The following is a 17,560-nucleotide window of genomic DNA, read 5'->3' as shown; positions in this document are numbered from 1 at the left end:
TGCACCAGTGGTGGGTTTCAATTTTTTTTAGAACCTCTTCTGTAGGTGTGGCCTGCTTTGTGGGAGTGGCTTGCCAACCATGTGACTGGGTGGACGTGGCCAACTTGGAAAATGTAGTGAAACTCACTTAACAACGCTCTTGCTTAGCAACCAAAATGTTGGCTTAGAAACTCTGGCATTTGAAGCACGCAAGTCTTAAAGCTGTCAAGTTACAAGACCCTTGCACCCCTAACTCTTTAGAAAAAAAACACCAGGGGTGTTCAAACTTGACAGCTTTAAGACTTGTGGACTTCAACTCCCAGAATTCCTCCTCTAGCTCTTCATCTTGATGATGTGAGGACGGGCAGGGGGAGGGAGCTAGAACCGGTTCTAAACAACCCTGTAGATTTGTGGAACCTCTTCTATAGAAGAGGTTAGAACTGGTAGGAACCCAACCCTGGCATGCACACACAAATACCAATCATGCATTTTTCTTATTTCACAAAGTATGGGTAGATCCTATACAATAGCCTCATCTGTCTACTAGTAGTGATTAGGGTGCTGGTAAGGGATAGCAGGTCTTAGATGTTTTGCATTTGTAAATTAGCAATTACATAATGTCAGCATTAAAATACTTCTCTGTTTACAGGTCAGCTGTTGGGAGACAAAGCAACTCGAGGGATGGATTACAGAGATTGTTTTAATATGGGACAGAAAAGTTCAGACTTAACTAATCTGCTTTTTGTGCAATATATTTCTAGATATCTTAAATAGGGGAAAAGAATTAAGTGCCCCTCACAAGACATTCTTTGATGGTGGAATCTAGAGATGATTTAATCTTCATTGCATTTCTAAACAGGTCTTGTTCTTTCCTGGTTACATTTGCTGGAGGTTCCAAGATCCTTACCATTTTTAATACTAAACACACACTTCTCTTTTACCGTAGTGATTCAGAAGCAGAAAACATTAGGCTGTGATCTTGACTTTTAGCAGTTTCAATACCAGATGTGTAGTTTGCTTTAACAACCTCCATTTAGTTGTCTTATATTCTTGAGATACTGCTAGGATGCCAGAATGTGAGGAAGAGAGTTTCTTATCACCCAGGCTTTTTTAAAAAAATCATCAATTAGATTAGTATATTATGAGGTGCCTGAACTGAGATCCAGCACATTTGCAGCACCATCTCTATCCCATTTCTATATAGTTCTAAGTATGTGATAGACACACTTATACACCATCTCTTAGAAATTTCACATAAAATAAATAAAGGTTTCATCTGAAATACCTCAACAAGGTCCTCAATATTTCCCTAACTAGGTCTGTATCAACCGCCATGATGATTGTATAGATCTTTAGGACACATCATTTGTATTAACACATAATTTATTTCAGTGCAACAAGAATTCAAGTGAATTTGTTAATGAATATTTGTGTAAGTGCCTCTTGATACTTGGAATTTTGCTATGAAAAACATCTAAGTAAAAATACAAATATTGTGATGTTTTTTTTACATACAATACACCATAAAAAACACTATTACTGTATGGGGTTAAATTTTAGAAATTATCAACATTTACTTTGGATTCGCTTTTGCTGAAGTGCATTAAAGTTTAAGAATTCATTTTGTATACGTTTAGAAATAGGATCTTCGTTGTCTTTTATCTCTTTGATATTATGTAGCCCTACTAAAGGAAGTTTCTGAATACTAATTTTCATGGAACCTTTTGGAAAACTTCCAACAAATAATGTGGCTATCACCCATCCAGTTCAGAATACCATCATTCTCTACACGTTTCAGGTTTATCTTCTATTACCTTCAGCATTTAATATAATGCCCAAGTATGAAGACCAAATGTGGAATATTTGTCTCAATGCACAAATCAAAAATGTTGTAGTTGTTTATAATTATGTTCTCTGCTGGTTTTTTCTTCCTAGTTTTACATAATACTATCCATAATGCCTGGGTTTCCCCACAATTGTTTTCATATGCTTTATAATAGAAAGCTACTCTCCTCATATGATAGACAACATAGCTGCAAGCGACATACTGAAACACACTTTCTGTCTTGGTTTTAGAAAGGAAAAAAATTAAATTCTTATGGTCTCAAAAGAAATTAAAGTATTTTTAAACTAAATCCTTTAAAAAAGTTTAATCTAAAAAAATTATATTTCCTTCCTTTCATATCATTGCTTGAATTATTCAAGTATGTAAACTTTAGCAACCACAATTAGAACTGGTATTTCTGTTGCTAATTGCCACAGCCCCTAAGTGGAAAATCATGGGACCACGATGGACTTATGACATCACTTCCACTGTGGTCATTAAGCAAAGTATCATGTGGATGCGACTTGTGATTTTGCTTCCACATTATCCATTAACTCTGCTTGTTGCAAGCCAATTGGGAAGCAAGCAAATGGTAATCATGTGACCACATGATGCAACATTTGTAAACATGCACCGGTTGTGAAGAACCCGAATTACATTACAGTGGGATGGTGCAAAGATCTTCAGTGTGAGGATTGGTTGCAAAGCTTTTTTTTTACCCAATTCTAACTTCAAACAGTTGCCAAATGAGGCGGTAAGTGAGGATTACCTGTAGATGGGAGAAGTAGTTACAAAATTTTGATTGATGACCTGGAAGAGGTCTTTCTTCTCTTAAAGCTCTTACAAGGAATCCTGCAGATCAAGAGTATCAAACTGGATTTCTTCAAGGGACAACTCAGCATTGCAGCTCTCCGTGGGTTGGCGGGTGGGGAGATGGGAAGGACGCCTCCTGCAGCACCCTGCTGGCCAAAATGGGGTGTGAGGGGCTCGCACATGGCCCTCCGTGAGGCCCGTTTTTGCCTGGCAGATGTACTGCAAGCCGGTCCTTTGATATTTCCAGGCCAGATTTAACCACCCTGCGGGCCTTGAGTTTGACACCCCTGCTGCAAATGCTTCTGCACAATATTCTTTGCAGTGGATGATTGCAGAAGAGAAATGCTGAGCTAGGACTGCATATGTTAGCTCTTCAGTCTCCTTCACAATTTGTTCTATTTTTACAGCATTTCACAGCATCCATTTCTGCCAAAAGGTGTTATTACATTTAAAAGATGGATGACTTCTATTTTTCAGTTTCATATGAAGGAGCAGGTTGACAACTTGAAGCCTCCAGACACAAATCTTTCTAAACGAAGATTAATTTTGCAAAGAGATGTATACATAAGTCAGTTATGAAAAGCCTTATAGTTACAAGCATGGACTTTACCCTTATCATTTGTCATATTTGGCACTTAAGTACAGAAAAAGACTGTGGGATTGTCTGTAACTCATAAAATGGCGTGGATTTTTTTCACTACATTTTTTAATTGAAGCATTAAAAAAAGGAAATTTGGAAAGGAAATACCTATTAACATGCACACTGTCTCACTGGGAGAGAACACTGTAGAGAGGAAAACTTAAGGGCAGAACAGGAATAAGATCAAGATTTTAAACAGGAGGCAAAGGCATTACCACCTTATTTTTATACAACTAAATCATTACAAGTTAATATTGTTGCCAGATAAAGCATAAAGTATATAAAAAGGCCAGGTTTGACCATTACTAAAAATTGATAGCAAAATATGAAATTCTTAATTTCAATAGCACCACTTTTTCCACCCTCAGTCAAATAAGGACTTTACATTTTGTTTTGCAGGCTTATAAATGCACCATTGCTTGAAAATGGTGTATTTACAACTTACTACAGATGAAAAATGGGTATTAATTCATCAAAAACAGAATAATTAACATGGGGGACGGGAAAGTCAATCCCTGAAACCTTTCGAAAAAGCATGCCGGATTCTGGAATCCTGAAAGCAGTTGCAGAAGGCAGGAAAGGGCTTTGGCTTCAGCGCAGAGAACCTCTGGGTTTTGTTTTTAAGTTGGGCGGCTTTGACCAAACCGAGCTTTTGTCCTAAATTGATAGAAATACATTGGAAAAATTAAAACAGAAGTTAACAGTAACAATTACAATACAATAGCAGAGTTGGAAGGGACCTTGGAGGTCTTCTAGTCCAACCCCCTGCCTAGGCAGGAAACCCTATACCGTTCCAGACAAATGGCTATCCAACAGCTTCTTAAAGACTTCCAGTGTTGGGGCATTCACAACTTCTGGAGGCAAGCTGTTCCACTGATTAATTGTTCTGTCAGGAAATTTCTCCTCGGTTCTAAGTTGTTTCTCTCCTTGATTGGTTTCCACCCATTGCTGCTTGTTCTACCCTCAGGTGTCTTGGAGAATAGTTTGACTCCCTCTTCTAGAGGGAGATATTAGAACATTGCTATTATGTCTCCCCTAGTCCTTCTTTTCATTAAACTAGACATACCCAGTTTCTGCAACCGTTCTTCATATATTTTAGTCTCCAGTCCCCTAATCATCATTGTTGCTCTTCTCTGCACTCTTTCTAGAGTCTCCACATCTTTTCTACATCGTGGTGACCAAAACTGAATGCAGTATTCCAAGTGTGGCCTTACCAAGGCATTATAAAGTGGTATTAACACTTCACGTGATCTTGATTCTATCCCTCTGTTTATGCAGCCTAGAACTGTCTTGGCTTTTTTGGCAGCTGCTGCACACTGCTGGCTCATATTTAAATGGTTGTTCACTAGGACTCCAAGATCCCTTTCACAGTTACTACTGTTGAGCAAGGTACCACCTATACTGTACCTGTGCATTTCGTTTTTGTTGCCTAAATGTAGAACCTTACTCTTTTCACCATTGAATTTCATTTTATTAGATAGTGCCCAATGTTCAAGTTTGTCAAGATCCTTCTGTATCTTTAGCCTATCTTCTTGGAGTGTTGGCTATTCCTGCCAGCTTGGTGTCATCTGCAAATTTGATGAGTTCCCCATTTATTCCCACATCCAAATCATTGATGAAGTTGTTGAAGAGTACTGGGCCTAAAACAGAGCCTTGGGGTACTCCACTGCATACTTCCCTCCATGAAGATGCAGTTCCATTGAGGACTACACGCTGAGTGTGGTTGGTCAGCCAGTTATGAATCCATCTGGTGGTGATGCTGCCTAACCCACATTCTTCTACTTTATCTAATAGTAGGTTATGGTCTACCTTATCAAATGCCTTACTGAAGTCCAAGTAAACTATATTGACGGCATTCCTCTGGTCCACTAATTTTGTCACATTATCAAATAATGCAATAAGATTAGTCTGTCATGATCTGTTTTTGACAAACCCGTGTTGGCTTTTGGCTATTACTTTGTTTGCTTCTAGGTGTTTGCTAATTCGTTGCTTGATTATCTTTTCCAGAATCTTTCCTGGTATTGAGATCAGGCTGATAGGTCTATAGTTTCCTGGATCTGTTTTTCCCCCTTTTTTGAAGATGGGAACCACATCAGCTCTTTTCCAGTCATCTGTTCCCTGGTGCTTAGGATCTCTGAAAGATATAGTTCAGTGGTTCTGAGATCTCGTCTGCCAGTTCCTTCAGAACCCTGGGGTGTAATCTATCCGGACCCAGTAATTTGAACTCGTCTAGGGTAGACAGGTGCTCACTTACCATTTTCTTCCCTATTTCAACTTGTGTTCCTAATCTGATTTTTGCGGTGCTGTTTTTGATAGGTTGGACTGTTTTATCCCTTTGTGTAAAGACAGATACAAAACATGAGTTAAATAGTTCGGCTTTCTCCCTGTTGCTTGTCACCTTCTTGCCACTTTCTCCCAGCAATGGACCAATTGTTTCCTTAACTTTTTTCTTGTTTTTAACATGTTGGAAGAAGCTTTTTTTGTTATTTTTTACTTTTGTGGCAAGCCTTTCTTCATTGTGAGCCTTAGCTTTCCTCAATTCATGTTTACATGCTCGGGCTATTTGCTGTTATTCTGCCTTAGTTAAGTCCCCCCCTTTCCACTTTTTACTCTTATCTTTTTGTCTTTCAATTTGTCAGAGAGTTCTTTATGCAGTCATGTTGGTTTCTTTTGGGAACTGTTGTTTTTCTTCTTCATTGGTATTGTGCTAGACTGGGCTTTTGTAATCTCATTTTTCAAAATTTCCCAAGTTTCTTGAGTTGTTTTTCCCTTGAGGATTCTCATCCATGGAATTTTTCCAAAGCTCTAAGTTTATTGAAATTAGCTCTCTTAAAGTCCAAGAGACTTTCATTTTGTTCTACTACTTGTGTTTTCATCAATTAAGGAAAAGATAAAGGTTCTCCTCACACATATATGCTAGTTGTTCCCAACTCTAGGGGGTGTTGCTCATCTCTGTTTCTAAGCCAAAGAGCCAGTGCTGTTCGAAGACGTCTCCGTGGTCATGTGGCTGGCATGACTAAACGCTGAAAGCGCACAAAATGCTATTACCTTCTCACTCTTTACTCTCTTTCTCCTATGAACTTAATATTTACCTTATCATTTTTTCAGGGATGTTCTGACGAATATTGACTTGTGCCGCTGCCCTGATTTGAGCTTCAAGTCTTGCATAAATTCCGGCTGCAGACTGAAAGGACAGAAGTCAAATAATCACGTGATTTACAGATTAGTGCTTTATTTCTTATAATATATAATGGCAGATGCATAGCCTTTGCTAAATGTTTTGGTTTTTTAGTCCCAAGGAGAGACTAGTTAAAAACTGAACTGTAATTATACTGTAATAATACCCAGATTTACCAAATAATGAGAAGAAATCAGTACAGGTAATCCTCAATTTAGGGTCGTAATAGAGCTTCGAAATGGTTACATGGTTCGCTACATAACTGTTTGATATTCACCACCTTTTTGGGGGGAAGTTGTTAAGGGAAAGCGTTGGCTGTTAAGCGAACTGGTGATTGTTAGATGAATCCATTTTATCCAAACAGCCATGAAAGTGTTGCCAAAAGGCAACTGGACTTTCTTGTTGTATTTTCCCTTGAAAAATGTTTCACTTCTCATCCAAGAAGCTTCTCAATTCAAAACACCTTAGGGACAACCATGACCTGGATGATTGAAAACCTCCATAGAAACTAAAATAAGGTAAAATCCAGAGAGGTACTCAAAGGAGGAGCAAAGGACAACTTAGTTGTGGGTAGGAAATGGTGATTTGTTTTAATGTGATGGAAAGACATCCAATATGGCAATGTGACCATATCAGAGAGAGAGACAAGAAAAGCACTTAGACCAAAAGCATCAGGCAGCTCACGGATAGGAAAACCAAGGGAGGAGACAAGAAGATACGATATTTATTTTTAGGAATCATTATTATAACCAGCATTTGGTGGAGGGTTTACTCGATTATAGAAAGGCAACACATAGTAATTTAAAGGGGGAAAAATCAAATGCGTAGCCAAAATACGTCAGTGATATTAAATTAGAACAGCAATAAAGCTCACTTCTTTGTTTTCTTTTGATTTTAGACGATCAAGATCCCCCAACCTAATTTTTATTAGATGTCCTGTTATCTCAATCATTCGCCGCTGATCTGAAAATAAAACACACCACAGAAAAGAAATAGAAGAGCCAGTTCCAACAACCTTTTCACTCTTCAGAGTATCAATTACTTTATATCTGGTCAAAGTTCAAACCCAACAAAGACAGGAAAATTAAAATGGAATGTAGTAAATGCCAAATAGTGAAGTGAATAACCAACCATATCTAGTAAGATTTAAATGAATCAATAAACATTAGTATGAAAGCCACAGCCCTTTTTCAGCAATTATAGTCACACAAAAATTGGTAAATCTCTTATGTTTCTAGAGATCGATCCACTATTAAAAAGAAAGACCCCACCTTTTTTGAATAACCTAAACAAGGGGCTAGGAAAGGTATTATTAATTCATAATTCTGTCTTAATACCTGAGTAAATCAAGAGGTGCCTAGGCAATCTTGTGGTGGATGGCAGACCATGAAGTCTAGCCAGTGAGAAATCTTTACTATAAGAGACAAGAGAGGTTTTCATTAAAGAAGTTAGGTATTGTAAAAAAAACTACTACTGCGCTCACCATTAGAGTAAGGAGGACTGTTCCTCCCATCTTTTTGTAGATTAAGAATTTGATCCTTTTTTCTCTCAAAAAGGACGTAAAGAATTAGGATGAGGGACCAGAATAATTTAGATCTGCTCTTACGAATTTCTCCCAAGAAGAAAGAGTTAATAACCAAGATTAACCGTGCCAAATATGCTTCCATCAAGTTTTGCTTTAGCTATTCTTTTGAACAAATTAAGCATAGATACTGATGGGCAAGAAGGAGAACTTTCTTTATAAAGTGGATTTTCAAACATCTTTTAAATATTGAAAGGAAGGACAAAGACTATACCTCAAGGTTTACATTAAAGTGTGTTTGTTGTGAACTGAAATAAATTAAGATTACACAAATTAAAGTTAGATAATTTTAAAATAATTTTTCTATCTGTCACATTAAAATTTGTTTGGAGAGTTTCTGAGGCCAATCCTCAAGACTCTGGAGAATACATAAAGCCGAGGGCTGCAGGTTATTTATTTATTTTATTTTGTTTATTTGGAAAATTTATATTGCCTATTAGCTCACAGGCGACTCAAGGCAGCTTACGGGAAATAAAAACACAATATAAAAGAAATAGAAATAATAATAACAAAGGTTATGCACATCTTTCAGGAGTATTCACTGATATTAAGATGTTTCATGGACAGCAGAAAGATTTAATTCCTACCTCACAGAATCTTGGACATTTACACATTTTATGCAGGTCTGGCACAATATATTATTTTATCTATTAAAATCACAGAAGCTAAGCAGGTACATCTTACCTTCTTCTCTTTGAGCATCTTGATTGAATCTTAGTGATCTGGAAGGATCCCACTTACTCTGCTGCATACTCATTCTAATGAAAGAGCAGATAAGCCATTACAAAAAACATAGAAGCAGGCAATCAGTCACATTCTTCCTAGAATAATTCAGGGCACTATTGGATCTGTTTCAAAAGGGACAATTATCTCCCACTGCAGAACTCAAAGGAACTGGATAATTTTAGGGCAGGTTGTGAAGTGGGCTTGCAGCTCCAGAGGAAGCAGATAATTAGGATCCTTCCATAGGTTTCAGACCTGGCTACAGTATTAAGATAGCACTGTTTACATTGCTGATGATCTTTGGTGGGTAACATACATTTCCTGCCCTTTGTTGGGCGTGCAGCAGGTTCTGATACCATTGATCGTGGCATCTTTTTGGACTAGCTCAGAAAATTAGGAGTGGGAGGCACAGTGCTACAGTAGTTCTCCCTCCTCTAGTTCTGATTCCAGTTGATATTAATTAGTGAGGAGTCTCAAAGGTGCTTTTTCAAAAGGCAACTTTGTTTTTGCTTGAAGATGTTTCGCTTCTCATCCACGAAGCTTCTTCAATTCAGAACTCAGGAACTTCTTGGATGAGAAGCGAAACATCTTCAAGCAAAAAACAAAGAGAGCCCGGTTGCCTTTTGATAAAGCACCTTTGGGACAACCATGACCTGGATAACTGAGAATCTCCATAGACAATTAGCAGGGAGAGATCAAGCCTGTGGCCCCTACTTTGTACAACTTCTCAAAGTTCTAAGTACTCTGTGCTTCTCTGTAACATCTGTAGTAAGTCATTAAAGAAGTCATCTGTTGACACAAGGGAAGATATGACCAGTATGCAGATGATGTTTAATTATATATCTTTGCCCCAGGCCAATAAAGTGATTGATCTTTATCTCTTCATGAAGCAGCACTTCCCCAGAGTTGGTATGCAACTTGGAGGTTCTTGTTGAAGAGTAGCTTCTGCTTAAAGAATAGGTGGCAGCTGTGGAGTGGAGGGCCTGAGCACAGGCTCAGTTATGAGTCAGCTGCATAAATTCCTTTACCAGGAAGCCCTGACTATGATACCTCTGATTTTAGCAACTTTCCAGATGGATTGCTATAATTGAGCCTGCATCAAGATTCCCTTGAAGAGCATTCAAAATCTGCAGTTGGTCTAGAATGCAGCAATGTGAGCAGTTTGGGGCACTTTATATATATATATTTATGTGACACCTCTGCTTGATCACCGAAATTGGAACGGCAACATGCTTCAAGCCCCTCTCATTAGGGACCTAGGAATTGTGCCTTCTCTGTACTAGAATCTCTCTTTCTAGAACATAGATCCTATGGAACAGATCAGAATGGCCTGGATTCTTCTGGCCTTCTTAAGAAAAGAGACCTAAATACTCATCCAGGCATTGGGACTATGAAATTAAACCAGCCTATTAGTGGATTTGTTGTTTCATCTGTATGGATTAAGATTGGATTTTTAGATATGGACATATGTTATGTCGCTGTATCATCATCATCATCATCATCATCATCTATTATTATATGTTTTGCTAGTTTTAAGCATGTGTGCTGCCCGAAGTCACTGCAGTTAGATGTGCATCTATATAAACTGTTAAAATAAATAACTGATTAAATAAAATTGCCACACCTTGCTGCATTTATTTAACCTCTCAGCTTGGGGCCGAAAATCATTGTATCATAGTATACCAAAAGCAGAAATTAGCATTATGTTCATATACTTATGTCACATATGAAAACTAAATACAACAGCTGGAGCAGCAAACTATGGCTTATGCTCTCCCTCCAAACCACAAGAATATATCATAGCCTGAAAGGAATTTGAAAAGAAAGTACAAACCAGTTTGCCAGTTCAGCCATCAAACTGTTTCTAGTAAAATAACTGGGCATAGCAGAGGAGGAAGACATGCACAAGAACTAAATCTCTTACCTACAGTATTGAAACTATCGCTTGACATATTATATTAACCAAATTAGTACAGGTAGTCCTTGCTTCCCTATCCCTTGTTCACTGACCATTTAAACTGTCAGTGGTATTGGAAATAGAGAGTTATGACTGGGTCCTTAAAGTTGTGGCTATTACTAATGACCTCACAGTCATGTGACTATGATTTGGGCACTTGGCAACCAGAAATATTGATGATGTTTGCAGTGGTGGGTTCCGGATCCCGTTCCAACCGGTACAGTTGTAACGGACCCGGCGTTGTCTTCATGGACACGTGCAGCGCTCACGCACAGCACGCTCATGCGTCTTAGTGCCTCCGTGAGCCTCCGCAACGCTCCAGCTGCTCAGTGGAACGTCATGCAGCCACTGTACGTGCCATGACCATCCGTGGAAGCGCCGAAGATTTAAAAGACCGGTAAGGAGCTCCAGTGGGTGGGTGGGACCTCTGGAGCACCATACCAGAACGGTATCCGGTGCTCCAGGCAGGCTCCGGTACGCTCGTACCAGGGCATACCGCCTGCAACCCACCACTGGATGTTTGTAACCACCCAGAGTCATTTGTTCAGATAGGCAGCTATATAAATAATAAAATACTAGAGTTTGTCTTGATGGCTTTCCTCTAAATTTTAGCCAATACTTACATAAAGGGAGATGTGTCTCGAGAGTTAGGCTGTCAAATAAAAGAAAAAAGGAATACACTAAAAAAGATATTAAGAAAAATCTTCGATCAAATTTTCTTTACTTAAACTATGCAAGCTACTAACCACGGAGGATTTCCCCTGGAGATACTTGTTTTTAGGATCAGAGGAACAACAAAAAAACCCAGTAACGGTAGCTATGAAGTCAGATTTTCTATCTACTAACAAAACTAATCATGGAAAGAAGACATAGCTAACCTCATTAGGACTAGTTCGTCTCATTTAATTATTGAGACCCAAGTCTTATTCTAGATCCATCAAACAGAAAGGCCTATCTTAAACTAAATTTTCAGGGTTGGGCTGAAAATTAAATCAAAAGTTGTTGCTACTTTCAGCGAATAACAAAAAGTTATTTTTTTTTATCATTATTAAAATCATTTGAATAATATTTTACACATTTCGGATTTACCTTCTCCAATGTTTTTTCCTTCTTTTGAATATTAGGTGAAGATACTTGCTTTTTTGGATTTCTGATGGGTTTTTTTGGCCTCTCTTTTCTTCCTGTTAATTAAAAATAGTGTACACCAATGATGAGCATATACCATATTAGGCTCGCTTCATTTGTCATATTCAAGTACACAACGAATGAATTTAAACATATGTTTAATTTGTTGAATCTGTATGTTTCTTTCTTTTAAGTACAGCATGCCAGAGTGATATGAGGGAGGGAGGGAGGGAAAGGAGAGAGGGAGAGAGAGATTCTATAATGCAAGAAATAAGAGCACAAAACAGTAATCGTGAATTAGTATAACATATATCATCTTATATAAGATCCGATATTGAGATGGCTCCAGTGTAATTAACACCTGCTCTTTGCCTTTTTTTCATTTGGGGGCTTTTTTAAAGTTTTAAATAATAATATTAATACTTGATTGTTTTGTTTTATGCTTTTTATATATATATAACACTACAAAAATATCTTCCATTACAAATTGTAAAAAGTGTGTCAATTGGTTACAAAGAGCTCTAGTGCATCCCTTCCACAGTCATCATCTACAATTCATATCAAGTTATATATTTTAAATCAAATATATTTATATATATTACTATCATCATACCTCAATCTTCATATTACTATAATTGTTTTTATGTCCCTTTATATAAAATATTCCAAAATTTAAAGCAAAACCACATGATGGCATTCCATTATCTATTTTCAATATCATCCAGCAACATTACATCTTTATAACACTTTCTAAATAAAAATTAATTATGTTTAATAACAAAGTTTCTAGACCTCCTTTCTTAATCACTGTTTACAATTTATATCCAATTTCCCTTTTATCATGTCAATACAAATATTACATTATTATCATTATCAATCATTTATTTAACAATATCCATCATCATTTCATTTTTTTTCTTTTGGGGCTTAGTTTAACTAAATGATCACCATGTAGAATTTATACCAAATTTCCTCTTATCAAACTAATACATATATGTATATTGTTATCATTATCAATTATTTATCTAACTATATCCATTATCACTTCATTTTTAACATAATGCTGTAATTTTAACTAAATTTGACCAATATTTTGTTATTAGTTTTCATATCTCAACCTGTGTCTTTCCAGTAATAGTGCAGTGTTACGTCTTTTGACATTTGTGGAATTAATCTTCTGGTTATTTCCTTAATCAAATTTGTCTGGACTTCTCTTCACAACTTATTGTTTTTTACATATCTTGTAAAATCTCGAGACCTTCCATCAGCTTCTTTAATCAGCTTATCTTTGGTTATCAGTAGTTCTTTTGTCTAAATTTCTCTCCATGAATCCATTTCTCTTCTTCTATATCTTGAAATCTGGGGTAGAGCTCCTTTCCATCTATCTTCCCTTTCCATGTTCCACTCTTTCCATCTCCAACCACACTCAGTTCACTGTCAGTATCCACAATTATCTTGCCTCTTTGTTCATTTTTCCCTTGGGTTTTTAGGACTCTAACCTCCACTTTTTCCATTTGCTGGATATCTTCAATTTTTCCATAGAATTTTACTGCATTACAATCTATATTTTCCAATCTCTTCTCAATTCTCTCTGTTGTTTCTAATAATTTTTGAATTTCAAACATAATCTGTTGTAATGTTATGGTTTCTTTTTGGTGTTGTGCCATTTTTCCAACTAGTAAACACTGTCACTCTAGTTTCAAAACAAGGTTTTGTTTTCACTTCTCTCCAGCTGCCAAAGAAGCATACAAAGAGCACCTGTATAAACAACCCATGCTCTTCTCTTTATCTCTTCTGTAAACAAGCTGAAGCCTTTGAAGTGCAAAGTCAAAATGATCAAAGAGAAAAAAGAGAAAGCAATATTTCCAGGACTCAACCTCCAACCTCCAAGTGGCAGTGTAACTTCTTTTCCCTCTGATGTTACTACCCTCTTTATATTCCTTTTATATCTTTTTTATATTCCAGGCTTAAAAGAAACAAAATTCTTAAATGGAGCAAAATAAAGAGAAAAAACCCATCGAAACCAATATTATAAAAATAAAGAAAAAGATTTAATCCATAGGTAAAAAAAGAAATAGAAGAAAAACCAATACTTTCACTTTAAAAAGTAGGAAATATTTGCAAAACTTCTATCCATTTAAAAAAAGGATAACACACTGTCCAATATAGCTTAATTTCGCTGCTTATTTTCTTTTCTTTGCAAGTTTAATTTAGCTTTTTTTGGGGGGGCAGTCTCTTTTATAACAATAAAATTTCCTCACCAGATGGACACACTTTCTCTTTCCGCTTTCCTCCTGTTGCCGAGCTGTCCCAACTTCAGCAGCTTTTGGCTGCACTTTTGTCACCGGCAAGAAGAGATTCTCTTGGATCAATCAGGGACTTTGCAATGTCCCTGAGATCAACAAGAGATCTTCCCTGTCACCGTCTCTTCGGGACAGTTTAGGTCCAAAAGGACCGTCCAGTGGCAAAAAAAATCGACTGCGATCTCGAAGCTCCAAGATCGCGTGTCGTACCATTGCGACGTCAGCTCCTGTCTCTGTTTTGTTTTATGCTTTGTTGTATGCTGCCCATTCATTTGTTTGAGATGGGGGGCCATATAAACATGACAAATGAATGAATGGATGGATGCGTGCAATAATGAATACATATTAAAGTTCTAGGTGGTATACTGATTTGTGAAAATAGTTTTCACTTTCTTGCATCCCTGTTATCATATTTAATATTACAGCCAGAAAAAAATACCTGCTTTCCTGGACACTTCTTCTTCATCACCTATTTCATCCTCTGTGACTTCAGATCCAGTTGTATATTCATCATCTTCTGAAAGCAGCAACTGTTGTTTCTATTATAGCCAGGGGATACGGAGGAAATTAATGGATACTACTCATCTCTGAACAACAATAGATTGTTAGGTCACAGGATTTACACAATAAACTATAAAGAGAAACTGGTTGCTTTAAAATTGAATGTTCTGTTGTCGTCATCTGGGATATGTGTTTGAAAATTATTCCCTATATGAGCCTTAAGGAATCTTGGAGTTGTGCATTACCTAAGAGATCTAGGTTTCACTTTCTACCACATCTAAATTTTAAAAATTCTAATTTTCCCATCTTGATTATGGTGGAATGGAAGTAATATGGAGAAGGTATTCTATATTATCTATTCCCCTAGCTCCCATAAACAATCCAGGTTCTCAAACTAGCATTTAAAAAATGGTTGTTTGCAGAGCATTAAATAGTCATTAAATAGGGCAGGAATGGCAGATTTTCTTGTTCATTTGAATTAAAAATCAATTTCTTTTCCTATCACCAATCCCAGACACATCTTCAACTTATATAACTTTTAGGTTTAATAGGTCAAATGAAAGAGCTTCTTGACATTCTTATATTGATACTTTGGACTAAAACATATATATGTTGAAAAACAGGGGAGGCAACGAAGAACCTTAGATCATCACCATTTCTAAAGCAAGGAACAGTTGGGATGTTCTTAAAAAAACTCAAATGGAAACACTGCAGAAACTCCAAGGAGTAGCCAGTCAAAATGATGGTTAGCATCTAATAATTTGAGTTTACTGCTCTCAGGGATCTGCATGGCACTGGAATCTGGGGTAAGAATAATCAGACATTCAGACAAAAAAACACTTCCTGTTTATTCTATACATGTCACATAATTGCAGGAAACTGTTGTGAGGATTATCTGTTGCACTATAGGTTGCAGTTTTTCAATTTAGATCAGTGGTTCCCAACCTTTTTTTGGCCATGATCCACCTAAGCATCTCTAAAATCCTGGTGCCTCCCCTGTGATATATAATTCTTACTTTACTTAAAAAGCGAACTCTACTCACGCGGATGAAGCCTAAAAGGCCATTAACTTGGTTTAAACAAGGTTCAAATTGCCCCCATTAAAAATCAAATTGCGCCCCACATTGGGAACCACTGATTTAGATGAAACAGAGAAGGCAACCCTCTCTTGCCTGGGAATCCAAGACTGGTAGCACTATAAACGGCTGATGATTCATTCTCATATGACTTGTGTTTCTTATTCTTTTAGATTCTGCCTAGCAAAACATTTATTTATCTATGCATTCACTTATTTTAGAACAGCTCTCATATCAAAAGAAAAAAAGGCTCTTCTTCCACTACAAATCTCAACCAAGTGTAGTGACTCAGAGTTATAGCAATCATCAACATGTTTAGAAATTCTATTATGTTTCAAAACAGCCCAAATATAATGGATTAAGTTCGGCACCATTTTCTTTCCCAGTAGGAGCTACGATTGAGCTGCAAAATCATAATTTGCACCACAAAATGCTCAGGTCATGGTTGAGAACCATAACCTACTAATATTCAATGAAAGTATAACGGTAAAATGTAAAAACTGCCACCTTGAGCTCTTAAACGAAAAGCAGGATATAAACTTAATTAATAAATGAATACAAATACAAAAGGAAAAGGGAAAAAAACAAAGAAAGAGAAAAAGAAGAGCAAGACCAATAAACATTCAAGTGTAAGCCACTGTAGCAATTAAAATTGCAGAAACTACCTTCTAGACTATAGCACTTGGGAAAGCAATAGCACTTAGACTTATAAACCACTTCACATTGCTTTTACAGCCCTCTCTAAGCAGTTTACAGAGTCAGCATATTGCCCCCAACAATCTGGGTCCTCATTTTACCTACCTCAGAAGGATGGAAGGCTGAGTCAATCTTAAGGTGGTGAGATTTTGAACTGCTGAACTGCAACTAGCAGTCAGCTGAAATAGCCTGCAGTCTGCACTCTAACTATTGTGCCACTTCGACTCAATGGTGTGAAGGAGATGCTTTAAAGCTGAACTAGCAACTTTCCAAATAATGTTCTGACTCTAACCTTTCCAGCCAGAAACTTGCAGTTTTTCACAAATTATCTACCATATTTCTACCCTAATATTTGCTGAGGACAGTGGTTTAAGTTAAATTTCAAACGGGGTTTCCTTGAAAGCAGGACCCTAGTATAACAAAGCAACTAAACATGCAGAATTTTGAGAATGAAGGAATTTTATATAATGGAATGTAAATTAAGATAAACATACCAGCTGAAGAGTCCAGTTTTTCAGAGAAAGGAACTAAAGAAAGGAAAGGGAAAAAAAACCAGGACAGAAGTGAGAGTTGGAGAATGTGGCAAGTCTACTGTGAGCATTTTTAAAGGGATCTAATGCATACACAAAGGACAATTCTCCACTTACAATGCAAAAGAACAGTAATGATACAGGCATCCCATGCCACCCAAAAGGAGTGGTTTACATCATAGGAAAATGCTAGGCTATAAAAGCAACTCAAAAAAATTCAAAATCATAATATGCTGCATTAAATGATTATTTGAAAGTTCCTCTTGAGCAGGATTTTGTTCTTTGGTACAAAATCATCTCAAGATGTAAAGTACCCAAGGAAGCAATATTTTTCAAAATTCAAACAAACATTTTTTTTCTTACTTTATCAACTAAATAATATCACAATCCTATCTGCACCGGTGATAATAGAGAGTCACCATGCATACAATGATCAAATTATTTTTCTGCCTCTGGCAATTTGATGTTTCATGAATGTACTTAGTGCTCTTGTGCTTCACTCATCTTTTCAGTGTCTACTTTAATGAATTGCTCTCCTTTTCAAGCAAGCCTTTGTTACATCTAACATAGTAAAGCTTCTGTGAAGGCAGCTAATGAAGGCAGAAGACAGAGTGTGGGAAGGTAATAGAGGG

General features: G+C 37.0%; 1 protein-coding gene across 1 annotated transcript in view; it reads right to left on the bottom strand.

Moving 5' to 3' along the window:
• Window positions 1-1,355: 1,355 nt before the first annotated feature.
• The window catches only part of SANBR (SANT and BTB domain regulator of CSR), a 39,626-nt gene continuing 23,421 nt past the window's right edge, over window positions 1,356-17,560 (bottom strand). The window contains exons 15-22 of the mRNA XM_081940350.1: window positions 16,893-16,925; window positions 14,565-14,664; window positions 11,787-11,878; window positions 11,321-11,349; window positions 8,702-8,775; window positions 7,310-7,398; window positions 6,350-6,441; window positions 1,356-3,914 (exon numbers count right to left, since the gene is read on the bottom strand). Coding sequence (XP_081796476.1) covers window positions 3,878-3,914; window positions 6,350-6,441; window positions 7,310-7,398; window positions 8,702-8,775; window positions 11,321-11,349; window positions 11,787-11,878; window positions 14,565-14,664; window positions 16,893-16,925 — 546 coding nt within the window. The 3' untranslated portion in view covers window positions 1,356-3,877. The remainder of the gene's footprint in view (window positions 3,915-6,349; window positions 6,442-7,309; window positions 7,399-8,701; window positions 8,776-11,320; window positions 11,350-11,786; window positions 11,879-14,564; window positions 14,665-16,892; window positions 16,926-17,560) is intronic.

Source organism: Natrix helvetica (assembly GCF_964273705.1).
Source record: "Natrix helvetica genome assembly, chromosome: 2".
Classification (NCBI taxonomy): domain Eukaryota; kingdom Metazoa; phylum Chordata; class Lepidosauria; order Squamata; family Natricidae; genus Natrix; species Natrix helvetica.
This window is presented reverse-complemented; position numbering and strand designations above follow the sequence as displayed.